The 23,957-nt window shown below is 41.9% G+C and overlaps 1 protein-coding gene and 2 non-coding genes across 15 annotated transcripts in view; 2 read left to right on the forward strand and 1 right to left on the reverse strand.

Annotated features, from left to right (window-relative positions):
* The window catches only part of LOC124999776 (ELKS/Rab6-interacting/CAST family member 1-like), a 129,000-nt gene that overhangs the window by 81,630 nt on the left and 23,413 nt on the right, over nucleotides 1-23,957 (forward strand). For 10 of the 13 annotated variants that reach the window (XM_047574798.1, XM_047574802.1, XM_047574804.1 and 7 more), the window contains 2 exons: nucleotides 12,842-12,989; nucleotides 22,203-22,310. In XM_047574798.1, coding sequence (XP_047430754.1) covers nucleotides 12,842-12,989; nucleotides 22,203-22,310 — 256 coding nt within the window. Of the gene's footprint in view, nucleotides 1-12,841; nucleotides 12,990-22,202; nucleotides 22,311-22,464; nucleotides 22,544-23,957 lie in introns of all 13 variants that reach the window. The other 3 variants (XR_007111227.1, XR_007111228.1, XR_007111229.1) reach the window with 1 other exon arrangement.
* trnar-acg lies at nucleotides 7,544-7,616 on the forward strand. The gene has a single exon. It is a non-coding gene; the product is annotated as a tRNA-Arg (tRNA).
* Nucleotides 9,352-9,423, reverse strand: trnae-cuc. The gene has a single exon. It is a non-coding gene; the product is annotated as a tRNA-Glu (tRNA).

Consider the following 23,957-nt stretch of genomic DNA (forward strand, 5'->3'; position numbering starts at 1 on the left):
TCCTACACCGCTCAAGTTTGAATTAGTAAAACAGTGGTAACTGAAAGAAGTGCAGTCGGCAAGTACAAAAGTCAGAAGCGAGATCAGAACCAACAGAAATAAGGGAAGAGAGAAAAAAAACAGATAAAGGAAAAAAGGATGCAGCAGAACTTAAACTCGCCTGTTTTCTTCAGCTGATTACAGGTTGCGCGTGCCAGGCCATCAAACAGATCATTAAACAGCAATTAAAGAGGGAGAGGGAGCGATGAAGAGGGAAAAACATATGAAAAAAAAAAGTAGAAAACAAAACATGCATCTCTCTCAAAGCCTCTGATTGTATGTTGTACGCGCCAGACAATTACATTTCTATTCTGAAAATAATAAAACTGTAGTAGGCGAGCGGGCGGAGGAGAACAGAGGAGACATGTGACTGGCTTGTTTAACATATTCTGAAAAGAAAGAGAAATGCCGTGCTATAGAGACATCAGATGGAGAGATTAAATTGAAAGAATTATAGCCCGATGGCTCTGACGTCAAAGATATAATCACGATTATAAATTAATGCATAAGTACAATACAAGGATGCCATTTCCCTTTTAAGACTTTTCCCTCCTTAATGGGAAAGTTGGCTCACAGTCAGTGGACACGCACAGTAAATCTGAATGAAAGATAAATTAAATGAAACAGTGGAAATAGAAAAAAAAATGGACCATACTTTCAGCTGTAAAACACAATGTCATGTTTTTAGTCTTTTGAGTAAAAAAAAAAAATAGGTCTTTATATAAAAAAAAAGTGATTTTTCATTACACTACATGTTGTTTTTGTCTTGACAAACTAAATACTGACACATTTCACTAGTACAGTTTGGTTTTCAGAGTCCACTAACTGATTCACATATTGTGAATTTAAAGCCATTTATGACACAATACGATACAAAGGCATGAACAATACGATACGATACGAAGCCATGTACGAAGCAATATGGTACGATAAAAAGCCATTCAGGATACAATGTGACGTGATACAATATGAAGCCATGTACGATATGATACAAAGCCATGTACAAAGGGAAACAACATGAAACGATACGATACGATACAAAGCCATGTGATACAATATGAAGCCATGTACAATTTGATACACTACAAAGACACGTACAAAAGGAAATGACATGAAGCGATACGATACAATACGATACGGTACGATACGATACAAAGCCATGTACGATACGATATCATGCGATGCGATACGATGTGATACAATATGAATGTACAATACAACAATACGATATGAAACAATGTACGATGCGATATGATACGATATGATACTGATCCCCTGTAACTACAGTAATACACACACACAAAAAACAGCACCATGGTTTAATGGACAAAATGTAAAGTCACTTGTATGAGGCTTTACATTGTATGTGCTTTAAGCTATCTGTTTATGACAAGATATCGATTTCCTTCATTAACAATTACACAGTATTCACTTGTGAAAATTAAAAAAAAAAAGCACAATGCACAAATTCAGCTGCTCTAACCTTCTACACTTCAAACACCCACACTGGGAACTTGGCATCATTTTAGAAAAACGGTCACTAGCAAAGTACGTGTAGGTGATTTATGGCAAATGAGTCATAGGCATGCATACAGTTACTTGTAAGGGGCTTTCATGGGCTTGAGCTTATAATATACGACAGAAAATGTGTTCCAGTGTAAGATATGATAGGATTTTATATGGCTTACTTGATCCCTCATAAGTGAAAATATGATATGTATGTTTTTTTTAAAATACATTTTAACCAAAGCTGGTTTCCTCCCTGTGCAGCGTATAGTGGTGCTGTATGATAGAGAATATTTACACTTCAGCAGAAATATTTCCTCTTGTGTCGTCAATTGAATATATGGTACGCTTTAAAGTGAACGTTTGGGATTCACAGGTGTCCATTACTACCGCTGGTTAGTGTTACAGGAGAGAGTGCATGTTGACAGATTGTAAGCAGATGTCTTGGTCTCAATAGCAAAGCGTAGAAATGGATTTGCTGTGAAGAACCACAGTGAGGACAAAGCTGCATCTTTAGTCACACTCCTTATTGTGTGTGTGTGTGTGTGCGTGTGTGTGTGTGTGTGGGTGTGTGTGGTCCCAGGGAAAGAGCAAACTCCCGCGGACCATGGATAATGCATTTTTACACTTTTTCTTATTAGTCACAGTGTGTGTTTTCGAACGTGTGCGTCTGAGCGACGGGCGAAAAGAAAGAGGTGAGGGAGCGGGAGAGAAGTTTTTCGGGAGAGAAAAAAGGGAAGCGAGAAGAAGGGGAAATGTGTCAAGAACAGATCCTCATTCTGTCATGCAACAGTCCCACCTGCCCTCCGCTCTCTCTTCTCCTCTTACCGCCTTTGTCTCTCGACCTCCGTCTCCCCCGCTACTCCTTCCCTCCCGCTCCCCGTTCACGTCTCTTTGATTTGTTTTCCCTCCAAATCCTCCAGTTATTTTATTCCCTTCCCTGTCAATGCCTTTTTCTCTGTGTGGAGTGTGTGTGAGTGCGTAAGCCTTCTCGCCGTCTTTTTTTTTTTTTTTTTTAAGCCTCTCTGATGTACAACAGCTCCTTGAGGGGAGCTTTTCTCTCCCTCTCAAACATACACACACACTTATCCTATGCGCCAGCTTTAACCTATTTCTCTAACACTTCCTTCTGATGATCTCTCGTCCCATCTTCTCTCTCCGCACTAAATCATTCATGTCCAGTGTCTCTGACCCACTTCCATTATAGCTTAAGACACAGAAAATCTCGCCCAGAATCCTGCTGTTCTCAGTGTCTTATTATACGTCGGGCTACTTTAATCACAGCAGCGTCAGTCCAAGATAAAAAACAAACTCTTTCTAACCAAATCAGGACATGGCTGCTGCACTGACACTATGCAAAACAGTTTCTTTTTCCAGACTGCGTGCTTTTTTATGGTCTTGATAAACAACTAAAGTTTCCAAAATCACTAAACACATTTTGGATTTTGGCGCCGAATAAAAGCGCCGATTTTTTGACTGTAATTCCTGATAATCATTTCATCATTATACCGCCCTTTTCAACATGCCATTATTATCCTTTTGATGTGTTTTAATGTTGCCCTCGAGAGCAATTTCAAAAGTTTTGAATGCACGTAACCACTGTGGTAGGTGTCGATCATTTTCTCTAACAACCTCTGCTATAATCTAGTGAAGTGAAGCTTTTTTTTTTTTTTTTTTTTTGCAGGAGGGAGCCTCAGTAAATAGTTTACGATAAACCGAGGGCTTTGTTGGCTGTCTTCGCTTTGATGCCGCACACATGGCAAACCGCCTATAACGAATGTTTCATAAAACTCGCTCTGATGTGTGTATTCATTGCGTTGGGGTTTTCTCTTGTAGGGTTATAAACCGGAGTGTGTGTGTGTAAGGACTGTGTGTGTCTGAGAGGAAGTCAGCTCAGGGAACCTTAGGGACGTTTTCGTCCATTTGGGAAAAATTTTCCTCTTCATTTGGCTGCCATCTTGGCTGTGTTAAAACATTCGTTTTATGGAAAATAGCTAATTTTTCATGCTTTTCTTTTTTTTTTTTTTTCGTAAAAACAACAGTGACTTCAAGTAATCCAACTGGCATTTAAAGGTGCCATTTTTGTAAAGTGCTGAAGTGGTTTAAGAGATTCATGCAGAAAAAAGTCGGAAAACAATATTAATCCATTAAGATATTCTCGCAGTTTTTGGACCTGGGCGTTTTATTCCGCTAAGGTTACAAGAGGATGGTAAATTAAAAGGAGGCCTGAGGGTTAAACTTAACTGTTTGTGCAAAGTGGGGACATATTGGACGACCCTCACGTCTTTACAAGGCTGTTTCGTACTTAAGACTCGGTTTTACTGTACGTGGACGTGAAGTTACTATTTGATCATTAATTCAAAGTAAATAGTTTGCTGTTTGTTCTTCTTACTGTGTTATTTTGAACAACATAGATAGTGTTTCTGTTCAGGTTATTATTATCCCCTTCTTGGTGATTTACTGGAGTGTCTTAGACGGGAAAAGAGACACTGACTAGGTGGCGTCATAAAAGGAGACCTTTTCCTATTTCTGTGTGACAGGAATGTGGTTTAGTTATGGTCATGACATGTATTCTTAGCTGTGGGAAGCCAGTCGTGTGATAACCTCTGTCTTTGTGAACGCTACAAGAGACAGAGGTTTTTTGTGGTACCTTTGAGATCCACCCCGCTACTTTGTGTGTTGAGGTGTTGTAGTGGTCTCCTATTGAAATAACATGTACTCAAATACTTTAAACCTTTCAGGTTTGTGTGATTATTATGTGTCCAGAGTTCTATTTTAGTTTTTGCAGAGACAATTTCCACCACGGGTTAAGGTTTCAACTGGGTTAGGGTTAGGGTTAGAGTGAGGCACTTAATTGAGATGGTTATGGTAAGTGGCTAGGGAATGGTTTATGTGAATCAATGTCCTCACAACGATATATAAGCCATATAAATTTGTGTGTGTGTTCTTGTAGAGCTATCTCTGTAAGGACCAGTTTGAGTTTTAGACCATCGGTGCCAGGACATTTGTGCAAACTGAGGAGATTTTGCGTGTTTGGTCCCTTCTTATCGGGGAAAATTGACAAAAACAAGTGGAAAATCATGGCAACAAAGTGAAAAGGAAGAAATGAAAGAGGAGGAATCCTTTTTGTTCCTATTACAGGTTTCTTCAATTTGCTCTCTCCTCTGTCTAAAATACAACTTTTATACAGAATTTTCCAGTTGATCTTTCTCTTCTTTCCTCATCCAAATTTGCTATTTTAGTAGCAAAAACAGTCAAATTTATTTTAACGTACAGTTACTATATAGTGCATAAGTTGATTTGTAATTGTCTCGGTTGTTTTTCAGCAATTTAGTGCTGTTTTGCACAAATCTCACAGCACAACACACTGGAACTTGGCCTGGAAAACCCTTGATACGCTTAATTTTACTGTGTTTGAAACCCGTTCAGTCTGAATTTGTTTAAGGAAAGACAAATCACATAGCACTGATGGTTATAGTGATTATAGTGTAGTATAATTATCACATTTTTCTAAATCCTCTGTCGCCAGCCAAATGAATTTGCTGATTTATCTCGAAAAACGTACTCGTTTCTCAAAATTAGTCATAGAGGGTGGGGCGGGTTTTTGGGGGAAAAACATTTCTCAAAGGCTAGATATCATTAAAAAGTCCTGAATATGGTTCTCTGAAGCACAGCGTGCAGCGGAGAGCCTCCCTTCGCAGAAATGAGGTCGGGTTTGACACGCACCATGTACTACAGGGGTTAAGGGGGTAAACTCTGGCGTCCTACAAGCAGCCTCTTGTGTAACCGGAGCAGACAGTGTCACAGAAAACAATGGGGAGCTGTTTTGTTCGGTCGGAAACAGAGAGCAGAGAAAGGGGATTATTTCTAAAATAGCTCTGTGTTTGTCTTAGACAGAGACTGGCCAGTGTCACACCGGGCCGGGTCCACTTTACGCGGGGACTCGCACAATCCCACACTTCACTCATAAATACATGGAGTAAAGCTTTGGATACGCGCAGACAACCTGCGAACACGAACACACAAAGCATAAGTGCGTCCTTATAAGCACACATACAGCTGTCTCTTAAATGCACACACACTGTAGATAGCAGTAAAGGGCAAGAGTATGAAAGAGATAGCGCAGCGTACACGGGAAGCCGCGTCGGTGTGTGTGTGTGTGTAGAAATATGTGAGTGATCTAAGACCAGGCATTAGTGTTTCTGATAAAACGAGGGGCCTTAAGTGGTCTTAGGAAGGAGAGAGCCCCCCCGTGTGTGTGCGCGGCTGCATGTGTGTGTGTTGGGGCCGGGGGTCAGGTGCCTGGTGCGTTTGTGTATATCTGCTTACTGTCTGCCCCGTCGCCGCGGCGATGACATCATGGCACACGACCGCCGAACAACGGAAAGAATTCCTGCCGTCGTCTCCGCGGGCGGCGAGGGAGAAGAGGTGGAGAGATACGACGGGTGGCGAAGGACGGGGGGAAGTGAGGCGGAAGGGAAGTGAAGAGCGGGCGGGTGGGTGGGAGAGACGCTGATAGAGGATAGGTGAGGCAGAAGCAGAACGCGGCGACGAGAGTGGAAACTCGTTCATTTCCGAATAAGCTGTGAAATATTCACATAAATCTAGCTCGCGACTGCTTTACTGCACGCTGGCATTACGGGCTGTGGAAAAAATTCAGCCTATGGCCAGTTTTGTGTTTCCTAATGGACAGAAAGTGAATTCATATCGTCAGCTGGTGCAGAAAATGGGATAAAACCCCGACCCAGTCATGCTCAGGTCACAAAGAGAGGGTTCCTAACAATCCAGCACTAACGCTCAGTGGAAAACGGGAAGCAGCGTCAAAGATGCTTACACACCAACGATGAAGCATCGCACAGCGCGCTAATCGTGTGAAATGGTGTGCGCTTCCTGTCTTCGGAGTGAGCGCCAGAAGTGATGATGATGCTATAACGGAGCAACATTAACAGGAAAGGACATTACAAAAACGACAGCAGCCGGTTGACCCAGACCACTGCAGCTGGTGCGATATGTCACAGTAGTTGATGTATTGTGCAAACACAAAGCTTGGGTGTTTTTTTTTTTTTTAATAATAACGCAGTGATAGATTATTCACTGGGTCACTCGTCGTAGAGGATGCTGAGCAGTCCTGAGCTGTTCTAGTCCCACGGCAGAATATCTTCCACAGAGTAAACTGCTGCCGTCTCCTCGAGGTTATTGTTCTAGCTCGATAGGATGAATACATCAATTTTCAGCTCACCACAAAAGCCAGATGCTTAATCCTGCGATAAACTAATGTTGCTGAATATATAAATATTTTGCCAGTCTTAGCAGAAATTCAAAATGTTTGATATTAAACAGGATGTGGAGATTAATATTGAATACACATTGTCTAATACTGTAGGGTACATGTTTGGGGGCTCTGTAGGAGCTTATTACCAGTAATTAACACAAACAAATGGTGAGTGAGAGTCACAACACATAACAATATATAGATATAGACAACAATCCTCATGGTGAGAATTTGCCATCTTGCGATAAATAATGATGATGTTAATGACATGGACCATTCGACGTACTCTCAGCCATAGTTCTTGCTGCTCTAAGTAAATAGACTCAGGAAACTGCTGCTGGTTTCCTGAAGGGGCTCGACGGTGGCGAAACCCATGTGACATAAATACCGGAAATGATCAGTCAAACGCGCATTTGATGCACATCTCATTTCTGAACAGTTTCTGCTGGTGTACGCTAATGTCAAGTTGTGTTTTCTGGCGTCTGTGCTATGACTCTTATCAGAAATTCATCCGCAGGGTTGAGGTTTGTGATGCACAGTGTGGCTCTGTGTGGTAGTGTGGTAAGGTCTTAAACTTAAATTGCATCCAAAAGCCGGCTCCTCTCTTGTGCATGCTTGCATGCTGCAATTGCTCTCAGAGCACACTTTTCACTGGAGTGCAAAAAATGTGGGGGATGGGCATGAACGCATCTATTCATCTCGACAGCAGCAGCCAGCTGCCACGGCGGGCCAGTGGCGCAATGGATAACGCGTCTGACTACGGATCAGAAGATTCTAGGTTCGACTCCTGGCTGGCTCGTACTTCTTTTCTTTTTACTGCACACGAACCGCATTATGAAAATAGCATCGTACTACTGCCCTGTGTTCACCTCATGACACACAAAGAAAAAAGGCACCATTACTTAATATACATGTCATGAGGTACTCTTGACATGTGTGTGTGAATTCCTCCAACCTGCTGCAGACGACTGATCAGCTGTTACAAGAAATGGCATTTTTATGCAGGAATGTAGTTGTGGGATGCAAAATAATAATAATAATAATAATGTAACAGCACTGTATATTACATTTTCCTGCATTCATCCAAAGAACAGAATTAATCTTTTAATTTTTTTTTCGATAATTTATTTAAATGAATGGATCGACTATTTTCTGAGTAATACTAAAATATAACAGAACTTTTCCTAACCTTTTTAATTCAAACCATAACCATGACACATCTATGAATGAAAACCCCATTTCAGACTTGAAAATTTGCCTAAATAATACTCTTTAAGAAAATGTCTGATTTATCGAGTGTAATCAGGAGAAGGTTTTTACCACATACTGTCATTAATTTGCACGTTGAATAAGGTTTATCATCAATGACCTCTGCTGATTGCAATTGGAAACGCATCTGAGTTACCCTGTAGAGGGTCACCATTCATACTCATATTAACCAAACATGCATGTGTATGTGGAGGAAGACACAGCTGACATAGGTTGAACGTAGAAAGACCCGAGCCGGCCGTCAGGTTAGAACCCGGGACCTTTACGCTGTGATTAAAACCAGTGAGAGCGTAACGCTGACTGCAGTTTACGTCGATTTATAGGTCAGTATGAGCAATAACCAAATATTTAAAACTTGTGAATTCACTGGAAAGTAGTGCTACATTCAGACTAAACACATTGTAGTGAGTGGCTCAGCTACAGTTAGGAGTAGCTTCAATTTTAGTGAATTTGCAACTATCTGGTCTTTTTTCTTTTGGGATTTTGACAGTTTCGAGCCACTGGTTGTATTATTAGAAGTGTCTGTCGTGAACATGGGCCTCTGTTTTTTTACGCGTTTGAAAAAGACACTCAACTAGAAAGTGATTCATGCTTCTTCACCGGTGATTTTTTGTATTTAATTGTATGCATGCTCCATGCATGCAATAAGAATTTCCCTGACTGGGAATCTAATCCGGGCCGTGGTGGTGAGAGCGCCGGATCCTAGCCACTAGACCACCAGGGACTCCTTAGGTCATGTCTAGTGATCTGAATGCGACCGCAAAAGTATCACGATTACTAGTTAGCAGACTGTGTCTATGAGAATGGGCCTCCTCATTGTTATTGTGTGAAGCAGCAGTTTCAGAATGAGAATCACGTTGTTGATCCCTGGAGGAAGTAACTTGGTATATTCCTATGTTACTTAGTAATATAGTAAAGTGGAAAAAGGGTGGGAGCCATATGGCTGCTGGTCACCAGACTACTCAGAAAGGAAACCAAGGGTCAACTACAACGTACAAAGCTATTGATTTTTGATACACAGGTGTGAAAAAAAGACATATTACTGATTGTTGTCACTTAGCCTAAGCTTGGGATTTACTGTCACAAACACAGTTTGTGAGATCCTAGTTACTCTTGTCCACATTTAAGTGGTGGTCTCCACCACTTCCAACAGAATCATTTTGTGACTCGAAGAAAGCAGCATGCATAGTTATCATGTCAAGACAAAATCTGAATGTCACATAATATAAAATCAGGTACAGCCAGAGACATAACATAATAAGAAGTTCCCTGACCGGGAATCGAACCCGGGCCGCGGCGGTGAGAGCGCCGAATCCTAACCACTAGACCACCAGGGAGGCTGCTGGTGCTGGGCTGGTGGTGGAGGTGGTGGTGGTGGTGGTCTGCATGGAAGCTGAAATTAGATACCGTAGCTGAACAGGCAGAGTATAGGGTGAACTCTTAAGAGGTGATGTACAATTACACAAGTACACACAAAAATAAGTAGTTTCTGAGCTGTGTTGTCTGAAATCAAGATGTTCAAGACAAAGGCTGTTTCTGAAATAAAGAAGTATAGGAGTATGTGAGCAAACCTCTTGAATAAGCCATTATTCTTCGCTTACTGTTAGCAGACCTTGTTTTATCGCACTTTGTTCTTCATATTGCTGCAGAAAGGAAAGACTTGAAAGGAGAGTTACAGATCTGAGGCTGCGTATCCACTGGGAACCTTTTCTTCTTCATGGTGCTGGCTCCATTGTCTTTGTTATTTTCAGCGGTAAGGACACACTGGCAGCAGCTCTGAGAGCGTACTATGTTTTAAGTGCCCTCTGACAGTCGAATCGTCTAAAGACTTAGCAAAAAAAGAGTGCTGCACTTGAAGCGCTTTTTTAACGATTCCATAGCAACAGTAGCAGTAGCCACAACCAGCACTTGTCATAAGCATGTGTTTAGCTTTGCGAGCTGACAAGGCCGAGCGCAGAGTGTTTCAAGTGTTTGTGTGTATATATGTGTGTGTGTCAGGCGGAGATGAAGGGTGAGGCACAGAGAGGGCCCAGAGTGAGACGAGTGCATCTGGAATAAATATCATTTTATCACCAGGGGTTTATAAGCGCCATGTGCTGGCAGGTAACTCTCAGATATGGTATAAAACTAGACGCACTGTTAGCTTTAACAAGAGTAATGTTCCATTAGCCTCTCTGTGTGTGCGCGTGTGCGTGCAAGTCACTGTATGTGTGGTGTGTTTGTGTAGAAAGAATGAAAAGGGAAAGCCTGTGACAATGTTCCAGTGTGTTGCAGTGTGGAAGAAAGGATTGAGAAAGCCTCATATTGCTATAAAAATTATTTAAAAGTATAAAACTAAACAACACGAATGAAGAGGAAGACTAATAATTTCTAATAACCTGGCACTTTTTTATGCATCCAGAACCTCAGAGACACTTTTTCTTTCTACTATAGCAAACAAAAACATCGATTCTAGCAATAAATCAAAGCATCGTGGTCGTGGACGGAGCCGGGCATCAATCTCTAGAACTGAAGGTGTCCAGTCCGAGCACACTCGGGCCTCGCTCCTGACAGGATGGCTGCAGTTCAGATGCATGATGGGACATTTGTACACTGACAGTTTGGTCGCTGAGGTTGACCAAAGAATCTATGGGTCTTCACACAGTCCAAACATATAATCTGTCTTCATTTAGACGCTCTCATCACTGCATTCCTCGCTGCACCGCTGTATCTCTGTGTGCGGAGGAAGTGCGGTGTAATTGTGTGTTGAGCAAAGTGAAAACGTGAACGGAAGCGGAATGTAAAAAATGTCGATGAGATATACCTCTGTCTGCATCAGTGTGGATTTCTGGGCGCATGAGGATAATTGTATGTCTGGGTATTTATATGTATGCAGTAATGAGCAGAAAGAATATGACCACATGCCAAATATGCTGCTGGTGTTTAGTGTGGTGCCAAGAAAAAAAAGCTCTGACCTGCCCAGGGATGGACTCTACAAGACCTCTGAAGGTACCCTGTGGTATCTGGTTTTGGTTTGAGCTGCTGTTGCTAGTATTGACCAACATCACACAAGGCCTGGGGCTTTAGAGATGCTTGGACAAGGCCATAACCAATTGAAGTTGCTCCGTTGTTACATGTTGACTGAGAGCACTGACTTCAGTTTTGAAATTTTTTAGAATTTTTCATTTTTAAACCTAAAACCGTTGCTTTGTCTGGCTTGTAAAAGCACAAAAAACTAATTATTAAATGTGTTTGATACTAACTAGGGGTGCAAGGAGTTCAAGAGGATGAGATTGGATCTGCACATACCTCATATTAACAGATAATCTGTTCCAAACCTCACTACCGGCCAAGGTCTTCATAGTTGGCTTTAATGTTGGGATCTTTCGGCTTTTTCGTTTTGAAAGTCGTATGCGGCATATGACCTCACTACAAAAATACAACACGCATTACAGAGGTAACATTTAGGAGGGAATATGAGTATTTTTACATGCGAGTTCGGATCTTTATTGTTTATGTGCGATTGTGTGTGGCCGGTCTCCGAGCCTTGTGGCAATTGTGGAAATTTCCGCTATAAAACCGTAATAATTCTGAGAATTCTCAACCTTGGGTGTCCTTGGAAGCGTCTCAGCCCGAGCTAGGGCCGCTGCAATGAACGGGATGCAGCTTGTTGCTTCCCGACCACATGGAATGCTATCTATCTGTCATCCTGACCATCTGGCCAGGAGAAGAGATAGATTGAGACAAGACGGCGGGAGACACAGCCTAGAGAGTAGTTGAGAAGAGAGAGTGAGAGGACTCCATACCAATGAGTCATATAGGGAGAAAAATAACTTTAAAGGGAAACAGTGGGGCCAATTTGTTGGTCTTAAGTCACAAAATCCACTCTTTGGATATGAATGAGCATCCCCATTAGCAACGTTGTTCATCGTCAGCATGTATTTGTTACTTTGTAATTGTTCCTGCAGAAGCAACAAAGCAAAACATGCAATGTTTAGGTGCCAGAATCTTTTTTTAAAGAGAAACTTTTGGCTATTTTGCTTGGTCCATAGTAGAGGAGAAAAAAGCTGGCAAAGTAAGTGACAAAGGTCACCACCATAATCATACTGGGAGCATTTTGATTACATGGTGTGCGTCATGCTCACCATCAGGGAGCCCCGTGTTTTTATGCAAAACACATTTTTACCTCTTAAATCACTAAATGGTGCTTTAGTTGAGACGAGTTCCCTCTTGTTGTTGACATGCCATGGGTTCACCATCAAATCAAAGGTTTGGTTCACCCAAATTGGTATCCAGCCATGCGGATAGTTAAGGTTTTATTTGTCCAGATTTTAAGAGAATCCATCTGTACCATTTCTGCATCCGCCCCAACGGCAAGAGAGATTACTGGAATTTCTTCTGTGGTGCTCATAAAATTATAAAATGACATTTAAAGATTTTGCAAGAACATCTTGTGTCCAACGTTGCTCCGGATAATCCACAGATAGCTTCAACTTTAGGGAAGAGAATGACGCAGTTTAGTCATTTTGCTGTTTGCACCGCAAGCGGAATTCCAGAACCCTGCAGGACCATTCTCTCTGTTTTTTTGGTTCCACTGTTCCAGAACAGAACCCAAGTTCTTTTTTAGTGGAAGGCAGCGTGAGACGTCTACCTAAACACCTGGAAAATATTGTTTTGTGCACTGTGAATTGAGTTCAGTAAAAAAGAGAATGAAAACATTGTGTAAAAAAAAAAAAAAAAAATGAATATTCAAATGTGTAACTGTTTTCTGTCCAGGCAAGAGGCACTGCTGGCAGCCATAAGCGAGAAAGACGCCAACATCGCCCTGCTGGAGCTCTCCTCGTCCAAGAAGAAGAAAACCCAGGAAGAAGTGGCAGCTCTGAAGAGGGAGAAAGATAGTCTGGTGCAACAGCTCAAACAGCAGGTGAGACTAAACATATTAAAGCAACACCTCTAATATTGGCCGGTATATAATCGGGTCTCTATAACGGCTGGGTATTCTAGTCGGCTGAGTAAATTGACAGGCCCTGGCCACTATTAGAGTAAGTACGGTATCTAAGCTATAGGTGCGGTGCAGTGCAGAAAGATGCTCTTTAACCCAACATCTTTCCTATACTAGGGCTGGACCTATCGATCTAAATATCAATAGTATCGATACCAAGGATAGTATTGGTGTTGGTATCGGTATCGCATCGATACAAGCGCGATGAGATCGATACTTTAGTTACAGTTTGTCTTCTGTACGTCCAGCAATCATCACAGGGTTCATGTGAGCGTCAGGAGCTTCTCCATCTGTAGTAAAAGGTGGGATATCGAGTTTGATACTGATACTGATCACAGCAGCATCGCACAGCTGATACTGATGCCGTTATTGAAATGCATCGCTACTTGGAGGAGAAGACAACTACACGGGATGCAGAAACACTTCTTTTGTGGAAAATGAATGAGCCAACATTTCCCTCTGCTTTTGTTTACTTTTTTGCTCAACTTACTTGTTACTGACTGTATATTCCATTGTTGTTGTGTTGTTAACATTTTTATATTTATATTTATGTTACATTGTTCCTTTTTCTTATTTAGCACTATAAATTGTTTTATGTTGTAATTAGTCAAATATTTACCCTGTGTTTTATCATAATCAACTAACTGAAGGCAAAGTTACGAAGTTATTCAATGACCATGACATTACAAGTACAAAGTATCAGTATCGGTGATACTTGCCCTGTATTTACTTCGTATCGCATCGATAACAAAATTCCCCGTATCACCCACTCCTATCCCACACATCTAGTCATAGAAGTAACTCAACAAAGTTGATGAACCACAAGTAGCACTTTAGCAGAACAATGCTAACATACCAGGCATTAGTATAAAAGCTAAATAGTAGCCATTGTGATGCATTGCAGATTATAAATCAAGCTTTTTACATTCAGCACGTACTACCGGTCAACCGTTTTCTCATTCAGTTCAATGAGAAAGTGTGTCCAAACTTTTGACTAGTAGCGTACACCCAAGTGACGCCCCAGGTGGCGAAGTGACGTGAACACGGCAAATAAAGATGGAATGGTGGAATGCAGGAACCAAATTTGGAAAGGGGTAAATAACTGCAGGGGGAGCACAGGTGAGGTGGCAGTGATGAGGGGAGGAAAGAAAACAAGAGGGGCTGAGAGAAACTGAGTCCAGATGTGACCACAGCCCTCCAACCATGCAGAGTAAATTTAGGATTAACCTACCACTCCTACACTCGCCACACACGCACACATACACGGCTCTGATCCTCAACAAATCTCCCGGGACGACACTTTCTTCTCAGTTTGTGTTTATGTAACCGTTCTTGCCCACAGATACACACACACACAAAATCTGAACACGTCACTTCACTGGCATGGCTGTGTGTTAACGGAGTCCAAGCACATAAAAGCGCACACCGATATGTACACACTCACCCAGACCGAAAACAAGGATATAAACATGACCAAATGCCTCTGTGGTTCCACATAGAGGTCTATTCACACACACACACACACAGTTAGAGACAGACACACACATTTAAAGTTCTCACAGGTCTAGTGAAATAGCCAACCCCTTAGTGGACGAGCCTACTGGGAGTTCTTCTTCACTACACTCTCCATATGTGGGATTACTTTTATGAACTTTAAAACATTTATAAAGCAGTGAGGCGTTTATGCGGTGCTAGTACACCTAGATAGTGGAGGCTGGTTGTAGCTCACTTCATGTTGTGGTGGACAAAACACTGTGAGAGAATATTTTTGGTGAGGTCAGAGTTAACAAGATTGGACATATTTGCTTACTTTTTCAGAAATAACGAAGGTGGATAGCCTTCGGTCGTTTCAGAGACATGCTAAACTGTTAGCCTTGTGGGCTAGCGACGAGGTTCTCACAACATACCATTGAGATCACCTCTTGAACACCAGGCATTTTGTGTTTTCTTCCTCATCTTAAACTCATGGTTTCCATTTCCATATATACCTGTATTCCAATCACCTTCCTCCTTCTTGTGACAGTCTCCAAACTGTGCCCATACAGAGAGTAAGATCCCCAAACGCATGGAGCAGTCTGTTAAAGTCCCGAACTCACGTAGCAATGCGACCGCCAGTCCTACACACACAGGCGCTATAATGGCACACAATAAATGACAATCAAGCACATAGTAGAGAGCTTTCTGTTCACTTTTCCTTCCCCCAGATTGAAGCTAAACTGTGGTTAGACGACAATAAAAGATTTTTCTTCCACACTCCAAAACTCTTGAATAGATACAATGGAACAAGGCTTCTGTGGCAAAAGATCTCCAGCTGTTGAATATTGCCAAAAATCCACTCAATGGCTGTAAGCAGCTCAAAGGGATTCAGCGAGGTGGGGTTTTGTGTGTGTTTGAATTGCGGTTTAAGAGAGAATTGGGGGCAGGGAGTATTAGAGAGTAGCTGTGTCAAATGAAGTCATTTTAACAAGCATCACTCTTCCCTCTTCCTTCCTCATCCCTCCGTCTCGTCTCCCTCCGATCTATTTGAAGTCGTTTATGACACCTCAGGGTCTCGAAGGTGGTTACTGACAACACAGAGACTCCACTGTCTGCTGCCAGGAGTGTGTGTGTTTGCACATGCGAGAGTGTGAGCAGTTTTGCACCACTCTCTATAGTGTCATAATTTTCAGTCCCTCTGTGACGGATCACAACCGAGAGTTCCTCAGTATTCCTGTGCGTGTGTTTGCAATAAGCCGAGGCTACTGTCGTATTTTTCTTCTGAGGGACACGCATACTTTCTGCTTCAATAACTCACCTGGCAGATGGACAGAGGCACAGACGCAGTATAAGATTAAAAGGGACGGAAATGATTTGGTGAAAAGGAAGCAGTATTTTTAGAGTAGTAAACCAGCTTTCGAGTCGATGAATGTGGTTGTCTTGAGTGTTTTGTGACGACTGCCCTTTGACACTTAGAGCGGGTGAATGCTGCCTCGCACCGTCTGGTCTGAATTTGGGTTCAGTCACCGCAATAACCTAAGCTGTACAGCTATAGTACAATACCTATAGAGCAGATTAAACTCAGAGAATCGAACTTAAGTATACAATCAGGCATAGCATTATGACCATTATGGCCACAGTGCATCCCACAGATACTTGATCAGTTTGGGATCTAGCGAATTTGGAGGCCAGGTCATCACCTTGTGCTCTTTATCATGCTTTTTTAGTTGTTCTTAAAGCATTCGTGTGTCTATGACAGGCTGCATCAGGCTACGGATGGTTGTGGCCATCAAGGAGTGTCATTGCTATGGCATAGGGGTGCCTGGTTTGGTCTAGATAGGTGGTACATGTCTACTACTCCGTTCACATTGAAAATACCGGGTTGACACAAGATTTTCAGACTTGGGTCGACCCGCCTTTGGTGTGCTTTCACATTGCCAGCAGTCCTGGTCTGACCTCCTGTTGTGAGATGTGTTCTGCACAGTGCCTGATATCTGCCGCCAAATCTCCTCTTCTCCTTGGATGCAGAGCGGATCTCACGGTCTTGCCAGTACGCTCGATCAATCAAGTGTGGCATATCACTATACAAGCTGTATATGAACACAGCCTTGCATGCCCAGTTCCCCTGAGCGATTTCCCAAACATGACATAGGGCTAGTTCACTTATGTGCTTGATTGAAAAGCAAAAGCATTTGCTTGATTGAAAAAATGGATAAAAATCTGCCCTTCAGAGATCGGCCTCTTATGGGAGTAGACCAAAACATTACTCTGTTTTTGAGCTGCTCGCAGCCCTGGAGCTTCTACAGTGACACAGTCTGACAGACGGTCCAGTGACAAAATATGAAATTGTGTAAATTAGCAGGTCGACGCCGTATTCCTTTTCATTTTGAAGCCAAACCAATAAAAAACCCTGGGTGGATTGCCAGGTCATTTAATAACAATAACATCCACATGAATGCCAGGTTCAAACGTTTCCCAGTAGAACACTGAATTGTAATGAGATGGTCAATGTCATTTACTTTACCCATTAGTGGTCATAATGTTATGCCTGGATTGATAAGCATTTAGTTCTCTGAAAAAAATGTGGTAATACTACATCTAAATAGCCTAATTTTGTGTCTCCCTTTGATGAGAAGAGGCTGCATTTGAATCAGTGAAGTGAAATAAGTAGTGCTGTTTGTAGGGTGACGTTGCTACCGACCACTGACAAAACCTCCGTGTTATCCCCATAGGATTCCTTAAGAACAGCTTTAAAGTTTTGGAGCCTGACTCTAACTCCTGGCTACCTCAAAAATAGCCAAATATGGTTGTCGTTAACAAGGAAAATTAGCTACAGCGAATAAAACAGTTTTTGTTCGCTTACGTATAGTGTATAACATATCTATTTCTGCTGTCAAGTTGTGCATTTTAACATAGAGGTCTATGGGAGTTGACTTGCTTTTAGGGCTGTTTTTTGGACAAAAGCAGTAAAACCAAAAGAGTAAATGGGTGAATACGAGTGAAAGAAGATTTGTATTTGCGGTGCTTATACAACATACATAAAACCACACCTGTGTGTGTTAAATAATATCTGTGTCCCTGACAGCTTTTCCTGCATGTTGACCTTTGGCCTGCAGCTACAAGAGGCTGTAGATCAAGCTGACCTCATCTCTCTCCACTCTTTTCCCCCCCAAACATTCTCACAGTCTGCTTCCTCTTCACTACTAGTAAGTTTTATTTCCTTCCGCAACATTATGAAGAGACAGGGACTAAAAGCAGAGAGCAAAGATGTGAGGAGGCGAGTGAACACACGAAACAGTTGAAACGATTGTAATATTTCTTGAAATGGAGACGGCAGGAGGAGGAGGTGAGGGGTAGACCACCATCTGTCCAAAAAGGAGGAGACACATGTGTTTAACATTTACAGGTTAGAGATGTATGGATGTGGCCTTGCTCCACACCTGGGTGGGTGCAGTATGCGTAGAGTTTGGGGGTGAGTATGTTTAAACCCACAAGAGTCTTAAATTATATTTAAGACACTCAGAAAAATCCACTACACATTTAAAATATTTACTTAATTTTTCACCTTCAGCCACTGAAAGCCTCTAAAATAATTATATCCTGATTTAAAGTTCTATTCAATTCATCTGTGAACTAAAATCTTCTTCAGTATTTTCCATTTCTGGAAGGTTTCTCTTCCAAGTGAAAGGAATTTTATTCCTTCTCCTCTCGCTTTTTAATTATCATGACCTGTCTTGTTACTGGCAAGTGAAAAAATGTGTCTCTGATCTAATTTATTACCCCACTGAGGCTTCTCACAATAAAATAATTCCCCATAGCACTCCACTCACACCCGTTTCATTATCATTTGTAATTTTCCACTTATCAACAGTTTTCTTTTCTTGATAGAGAAATGTGGGGAAATAATCTAATTTCTTATCGTGATGAAATAGTCCTGGCCAGTCATGACTCAGCAATTTTTCATCGTCGGTAATTGAACAGGCATCTGCAAAGGTTCTTCTTTCCCCACTGGAGAGAAAAGTCGAAACAATAATCTAATCTAATGTTCCCCGGAGCCTTATCACAATGAAATGATTTACATCTGAGTGTGACTCAGCAGTTCCCCCCCCCCCCACTCACTTCGCTCCGCGTTCATTTGTTTCTCATTCTGTCCATTGTCGGCGGGTTACAGGAGAGCTGTACAAAGGATGGATAGAGAGGAAGGGAAGTATTAGAGAAGAGGAGGAGGAGGAGGAGAAATAATGGTGTGATGATTAGATTAAGTGAGAAGGAGAGAGTTGGCGCAGAAACACGTGAGCTGAGGTCAGCATTCCTGACAATTAGAGAGAGATGTAAAGGAGTCCAGGGGAAGGAAAAATAAGAACACCTCTTTTTTTCTTTAGCCTTGTCTTTCTCTCCACCTCTACCCCTTTTCTCTCTAATTTAATTAATCTTTCTCTCTTTTTTTTCTCTCAGGCCTAACCATTATTTTATTCAACACAGAGTTGTACCGAAGATAAAAACCATTGTCAACCTAACGAGCTTGATAACTGCTTCTTGACAGTCACATTTTTAGGCCCTGCTCACACCTGGAATTAAAATGTGCCGAGTGGTTGGATCACAACTGGCCAGCTTTGTGTGTGTGCGTTCACACCTGGCGTTAGGCCTTAAGCTCATTTAAGCTACTGCCACTTTCTTGGTTCACTTTCAACGACGGCGCCTGAAACTTTAGCTGAAATCTCACAGGAGATGAATCTTACAAATGATTGTATCTCCGCACCTCCTTAGTTAATCGTTGCCCTATGTGACTCATCTTTACTGATCGAAAGCTGTCAATTTGATTTGTTTAGATGGAGAAGGAGGCCTGAAGCTGTTAAGTAGAGGTAGCGTTAGGGGGTAGTTAGTACAAACATGTAATATTGGCTCATTTTCATGATCCTGGAAAAAATGTGAATCACGTGAATAATTTTTTTTTTTTTTTTGCTTAGAATTGAGATCACTAAAAAAAAAGTGTCTTGAGCAACCTCTTGAGATCAACTTTCAACTTCACACTATTGAAACTTTAACAACATTTGGGTTGTAGTGCATTATGCAAACAGCTGCTCAATCAAAACAATGGAAAAGTTGTTGTGACCTGGCCATTATGTCTAAATATGCGGGATGTGCAAAGCATCTGGTTTTTGTATTCAAATAAATTTCAAAATAGGTGTAAAAATCCAGTATTTTTTAGTTACAGACCTCTACCAAGCTTAACTAAAATCTTTAGTTTTGTATTGTTTAATAATTAACCATTATAGTAGTTATGGATGTATGTGCAGTATTGGTTGATGTTCTTCACAAAATGCAGCTAATAGCGGTGATTTAGGTTGACTTAAAGGGGCAGAACATGACTGTGATGATGTTTTGGTGGTTGTGGAAGACAATGGGTGTGACTGTGGCTCAGTAAGTAGAGTAGGTTAGTGGTTCGATACCCGGATTGTGGCACTTGTGGTATGTGAATGTGTGTGTGCTTGCGTGAGCGAATGGGTAAAGCGTTTTGAGTACCAATAGGTAGAAAGGTGCTGTATAAAACCAAGACTATTTACCATTTACCATTATCAATAGACAATAGTTTGAAATATCGAGCTAACGAATGTTACCTAATACGAATGCTAACGTGAGAGAACCTGACTGCAGACGCCTCAAAACTAATGTAACTTAATACATTACGGAATAATCTCCCGGTCAAACTCCTAAAAGTTATACGCCTCCACAACCCAGTTAAGGTAAAAAACGAATAAATAAATAACAGACTCCTGAATGTCACTCAGTAGGATGGATGTTTGTCTTGTTCTCGAATGCCAAGACATTTTAAAACTACTTGTTCGAAATGAGTATTTGTAAAAAACGCATTATTTGTGCCTCTCTTAATACCACATCCAGGGTCACATCCGACTTAATAAGTGTTTTTTTTTTCGTGGATCACACGTATTTTGTCATGTTTATTGTTAGTTTAAAGTCTAGCTCCAGAACCTTTGTTGAATCAGTCTAAACTACATGGGAAGAAGAACAGAAAAAATGAATCGGAGGTCAAAAACAATTTAAAACCAACGAAGCCGAGAGGACACAATGAGGAGAGGGGTGTGGGGGAAGATAAAGAAACGAGGAGAGGCGGGAGGAAAAGAGCGGGAGGGAGAATTAGTCACGGATACGTGGGCAAGGTCAAGGTGTAGATAAATTTTATAAATTAAAATACAACGCCAGCAGAGGACAAAATGTAGACTTGATGTAGAATAAGCGCAGATCAAATAAAGAAAAGGAGGCAGAGGGACAAATGAACAGGATTTGAGCCTCATAGAAAGTGCTGTATATATATATATGTATAAGGTTAGTTAGATGCAAAGAGCTGCAGTGTGGTTTTCACATTTTGTTTGGTTCGATGAGAAAAGAGCCAGATACCCAGCTCACTGACTCAGCCCGTCCCCAGCCTCAGCGGACATTCAAACCAAAAACAGTTGCGGATACTTTGCGGAACCGACGGTCAACACGTATTTAAAATGATGTTTAGCAGTTTGCGCGGCTGGAGGACCTCGCCGGAGAGGAGCAGGAGTGACGGACAGACACAAATAAACCCTCCACAGCCCGAGTGTGTGGCTCCAGGTCTACGCTCCGTTCTCATGTGGCTGGAAGATGAGCGGTTTACTTTCCATGTTTGTTTTAAATATATGTCTGTTTATTTTAAAGCTGTCTTTAGAAAATGAGGAAATGAATAATGTGTGCATGCCAGGGGAGGCTCTGTTTGTCTTGCATACACACACACACACACACACACACACTTGCATGGCTGGAAATACAAATATATTTTAAGAAGCACCGTCTTTTGCTGACACACTCTTAAAATCTTTCATTTAGCGTTCAAACAAACACATGTGAAGGTTCTCATTCGTATTTTATTTTTATTTTTTTTCCTAGTTTGTGTCAAACATGCACACAAGCTCTCAGCCTGGTCTGTCTAAGCCCCTTTTGCTTGCGGGGCTCAGCGAGAGTCTGAGGGGATTTAGCTCGTACAAGACTGCCAGATTTAGACCGACTCCCCCCTTTCGCTTTTTTATCTCCCACTCCCCCACTCTTTACGGCCCTACTGTAAAAGAAGGAGTGGAGTACAACATGTGAAACATATGGAGCAGCGAGATGAGGATAAGGAGTGTAGGGGAAGAGAGGGAGTGAGAGGTCGGCGGTCGTCAAAAATGAAAGAGAGGGGAGACAGAATACAAGAGAGGACAAAAGGGGAAACGTCTACATCTGTATTTTTATGCGTGTTGTGTGCTCCTGTACGTCTGTGTGTGTCTCTCTGTCTCTGTGTGTGTGTGTGTGTGTGCGGTCTTTATTTGTCTTTATGGATCTCCCCACAAGTGGCAAGTTAACAAGCCTGTTTTTCTTCTGCACCACTTAACAAGCTGCACAACAGGTGGCACGTCAAAGGGTGAATGAATATATGTGCATGAGCAACACACAAGAAGCACTAGCGCGGTGTTTCGAACTCGAATACACACCTGAGAAGCTTTCTGTTGCGATTTTCACAAACCGAACCCGAAGCTGATGGCAGCCATCCAAAACCCCTCTGCAAATCAGCTCCTTTTCCCGTCGTCGTCGTCACAATGTTTCTGAATTCTTCTGTTTCTTTTCTTTTTTTTCGTGCAGACACAAAACCGGATGAAGCTGATGGCCGACAACTACGACGACGACCACCTGAAGGTCTCGTCTCCGAACGCGGAGCAGCCCAACAATCACAAGCCCTCCCCAGATCAGGTGAGGAAATCCTCCCACGACAGCGACGCTCCAAAACGAGAAAAAGAAAAAGTGAAACCGTATTGTGGTCTGAACTGCTCTCTCCTCACCGTTATCCAACTAACTTGCTGCTTTCTCTGAACTCACGCTGCGGCTGGACTGAACTAACCGATAGGACGATGAGGAGGGCATCTGGGCCTAGCCGGTCACATGCCTTCTTCTTTCACCCTCAGTCCGCCATTTTGTACAGCAGGGTGAGCAGCCTTCTCTGTCTGCATCCGGTCGTGCTTGGACGTGCCGTTTTTTTCTTTTCGTCTCTCTTAGCTTTGTTTCACGCGTGAGTTCGTGCTCTGGTGTCGTGAGTCTGTCCCTCCATATCGTTCTTCCACCCGTTCAGTTCTCATTGTTTAAATCGAGAATCAGTGTCGAAACTCCTCCTTTCTTCTTCATCACTCGAACGGGAGATCAAACCTTGACTCACGTGCTTCATAAAATCATTGTGTTTTGGTTTTATTTGTGATCATCTACTTTCCAGTTTGCTTTTTGCCTGTTCATCTGTTTCCATTTAAATCCCTCGGATGAGTCCTTCGTCGATCCGTTTTTGTGTATGTATTATGTCATTTTTGTTTCATATTGGGAGATTCATGCATGGTTTTTGGTGGAGTTAACCTGAATGGCCATTAGATGAACTCCATTTTAAGATATTTCTATGAAATCAGCTATGGATGTTGCTGCTCGGATGTGTAAGATGTAGTGATGGTGATATAACAGGTCACAAAATATCACTTTTTCATAAAACTCTACACATTTCTGCATGATCCAACACAAAAGCACAATTTAATAAACAGGCAAAGTTACTTCCTCCTGTAAAATTCTTGAATCCACTCAAGTTTAGTTTATTTAAAGGATGCACTGGTTTAATCTAGAGGCTGCACAGGCAGCAGGCCGTGCTGCTTTTAGCGCAGCTCAGTTCCTTCGCAGGGATTTCTCATCGGGATGCTAGAAGCCCAGACGTTCAGCATCACGTCTAAGTTTGACCCGAGTTATTAATTTAGGCGTAACACCACCGTGCAGAGAGAGGCGGGCCAGCCAGCACGAACGCGACACGCACACACACACACACACACACACACACACACACACACACACACACACACACACAGTCGTCACTTTACCGTTCTGTGTCTGTGTGTGAGTGGTTACACATTACAAACATGCTCTCTGCTCGGTGCGAGAGGTGGTTAATTTGCCATAGCACATTTCATTCACACAGTGGGCGACTGTGTGTCTTCTATAAAGGGGATTCTGGACTGAATGAAATGCTTCAGAGACAACTGCAGCAGGGAAACACGGGAGAGCAGTCTAAGCTCACAGCGACCTTTGTCGAAAGACATTTTATGGTATTACACATTTTTATTGGGTTACAAGGGAGGGGAACTGATGCTTATTTTTATAAAGTCATTTTCAGTATTTAAAAAATACTTAAAAGCAGTAGCCATAGAGCAGCCATAGAATTTGACACCATAGATAATGTCAACACATGGTTGCAGCCTAAGTGATTAATGCATTAAAAATTTCACAAATTATACTTTTAATGTGACATTTATTTGTTAATAAGAGTTTGAAACCTGCTTAAATGTATCTTCCGTTTCTGTTTGTATGTACTTT

The sequence above is a fragment of the Mugil cephalus genome, chromosome 22 (genome assembly GCF_022458985.1).
Source record: "Mugil cephalus isolate CIBA_MC_2020 chromosome 22, CIBA_Mcephalus_1.1, whole genome shotgun sequence".
Taxonomy (NCBI): Eukaryota; Metazoa; Chordata; class Actinopteri; order Mugiliformes; family Mugilidae; genus Mugil; species Mugil cephalus.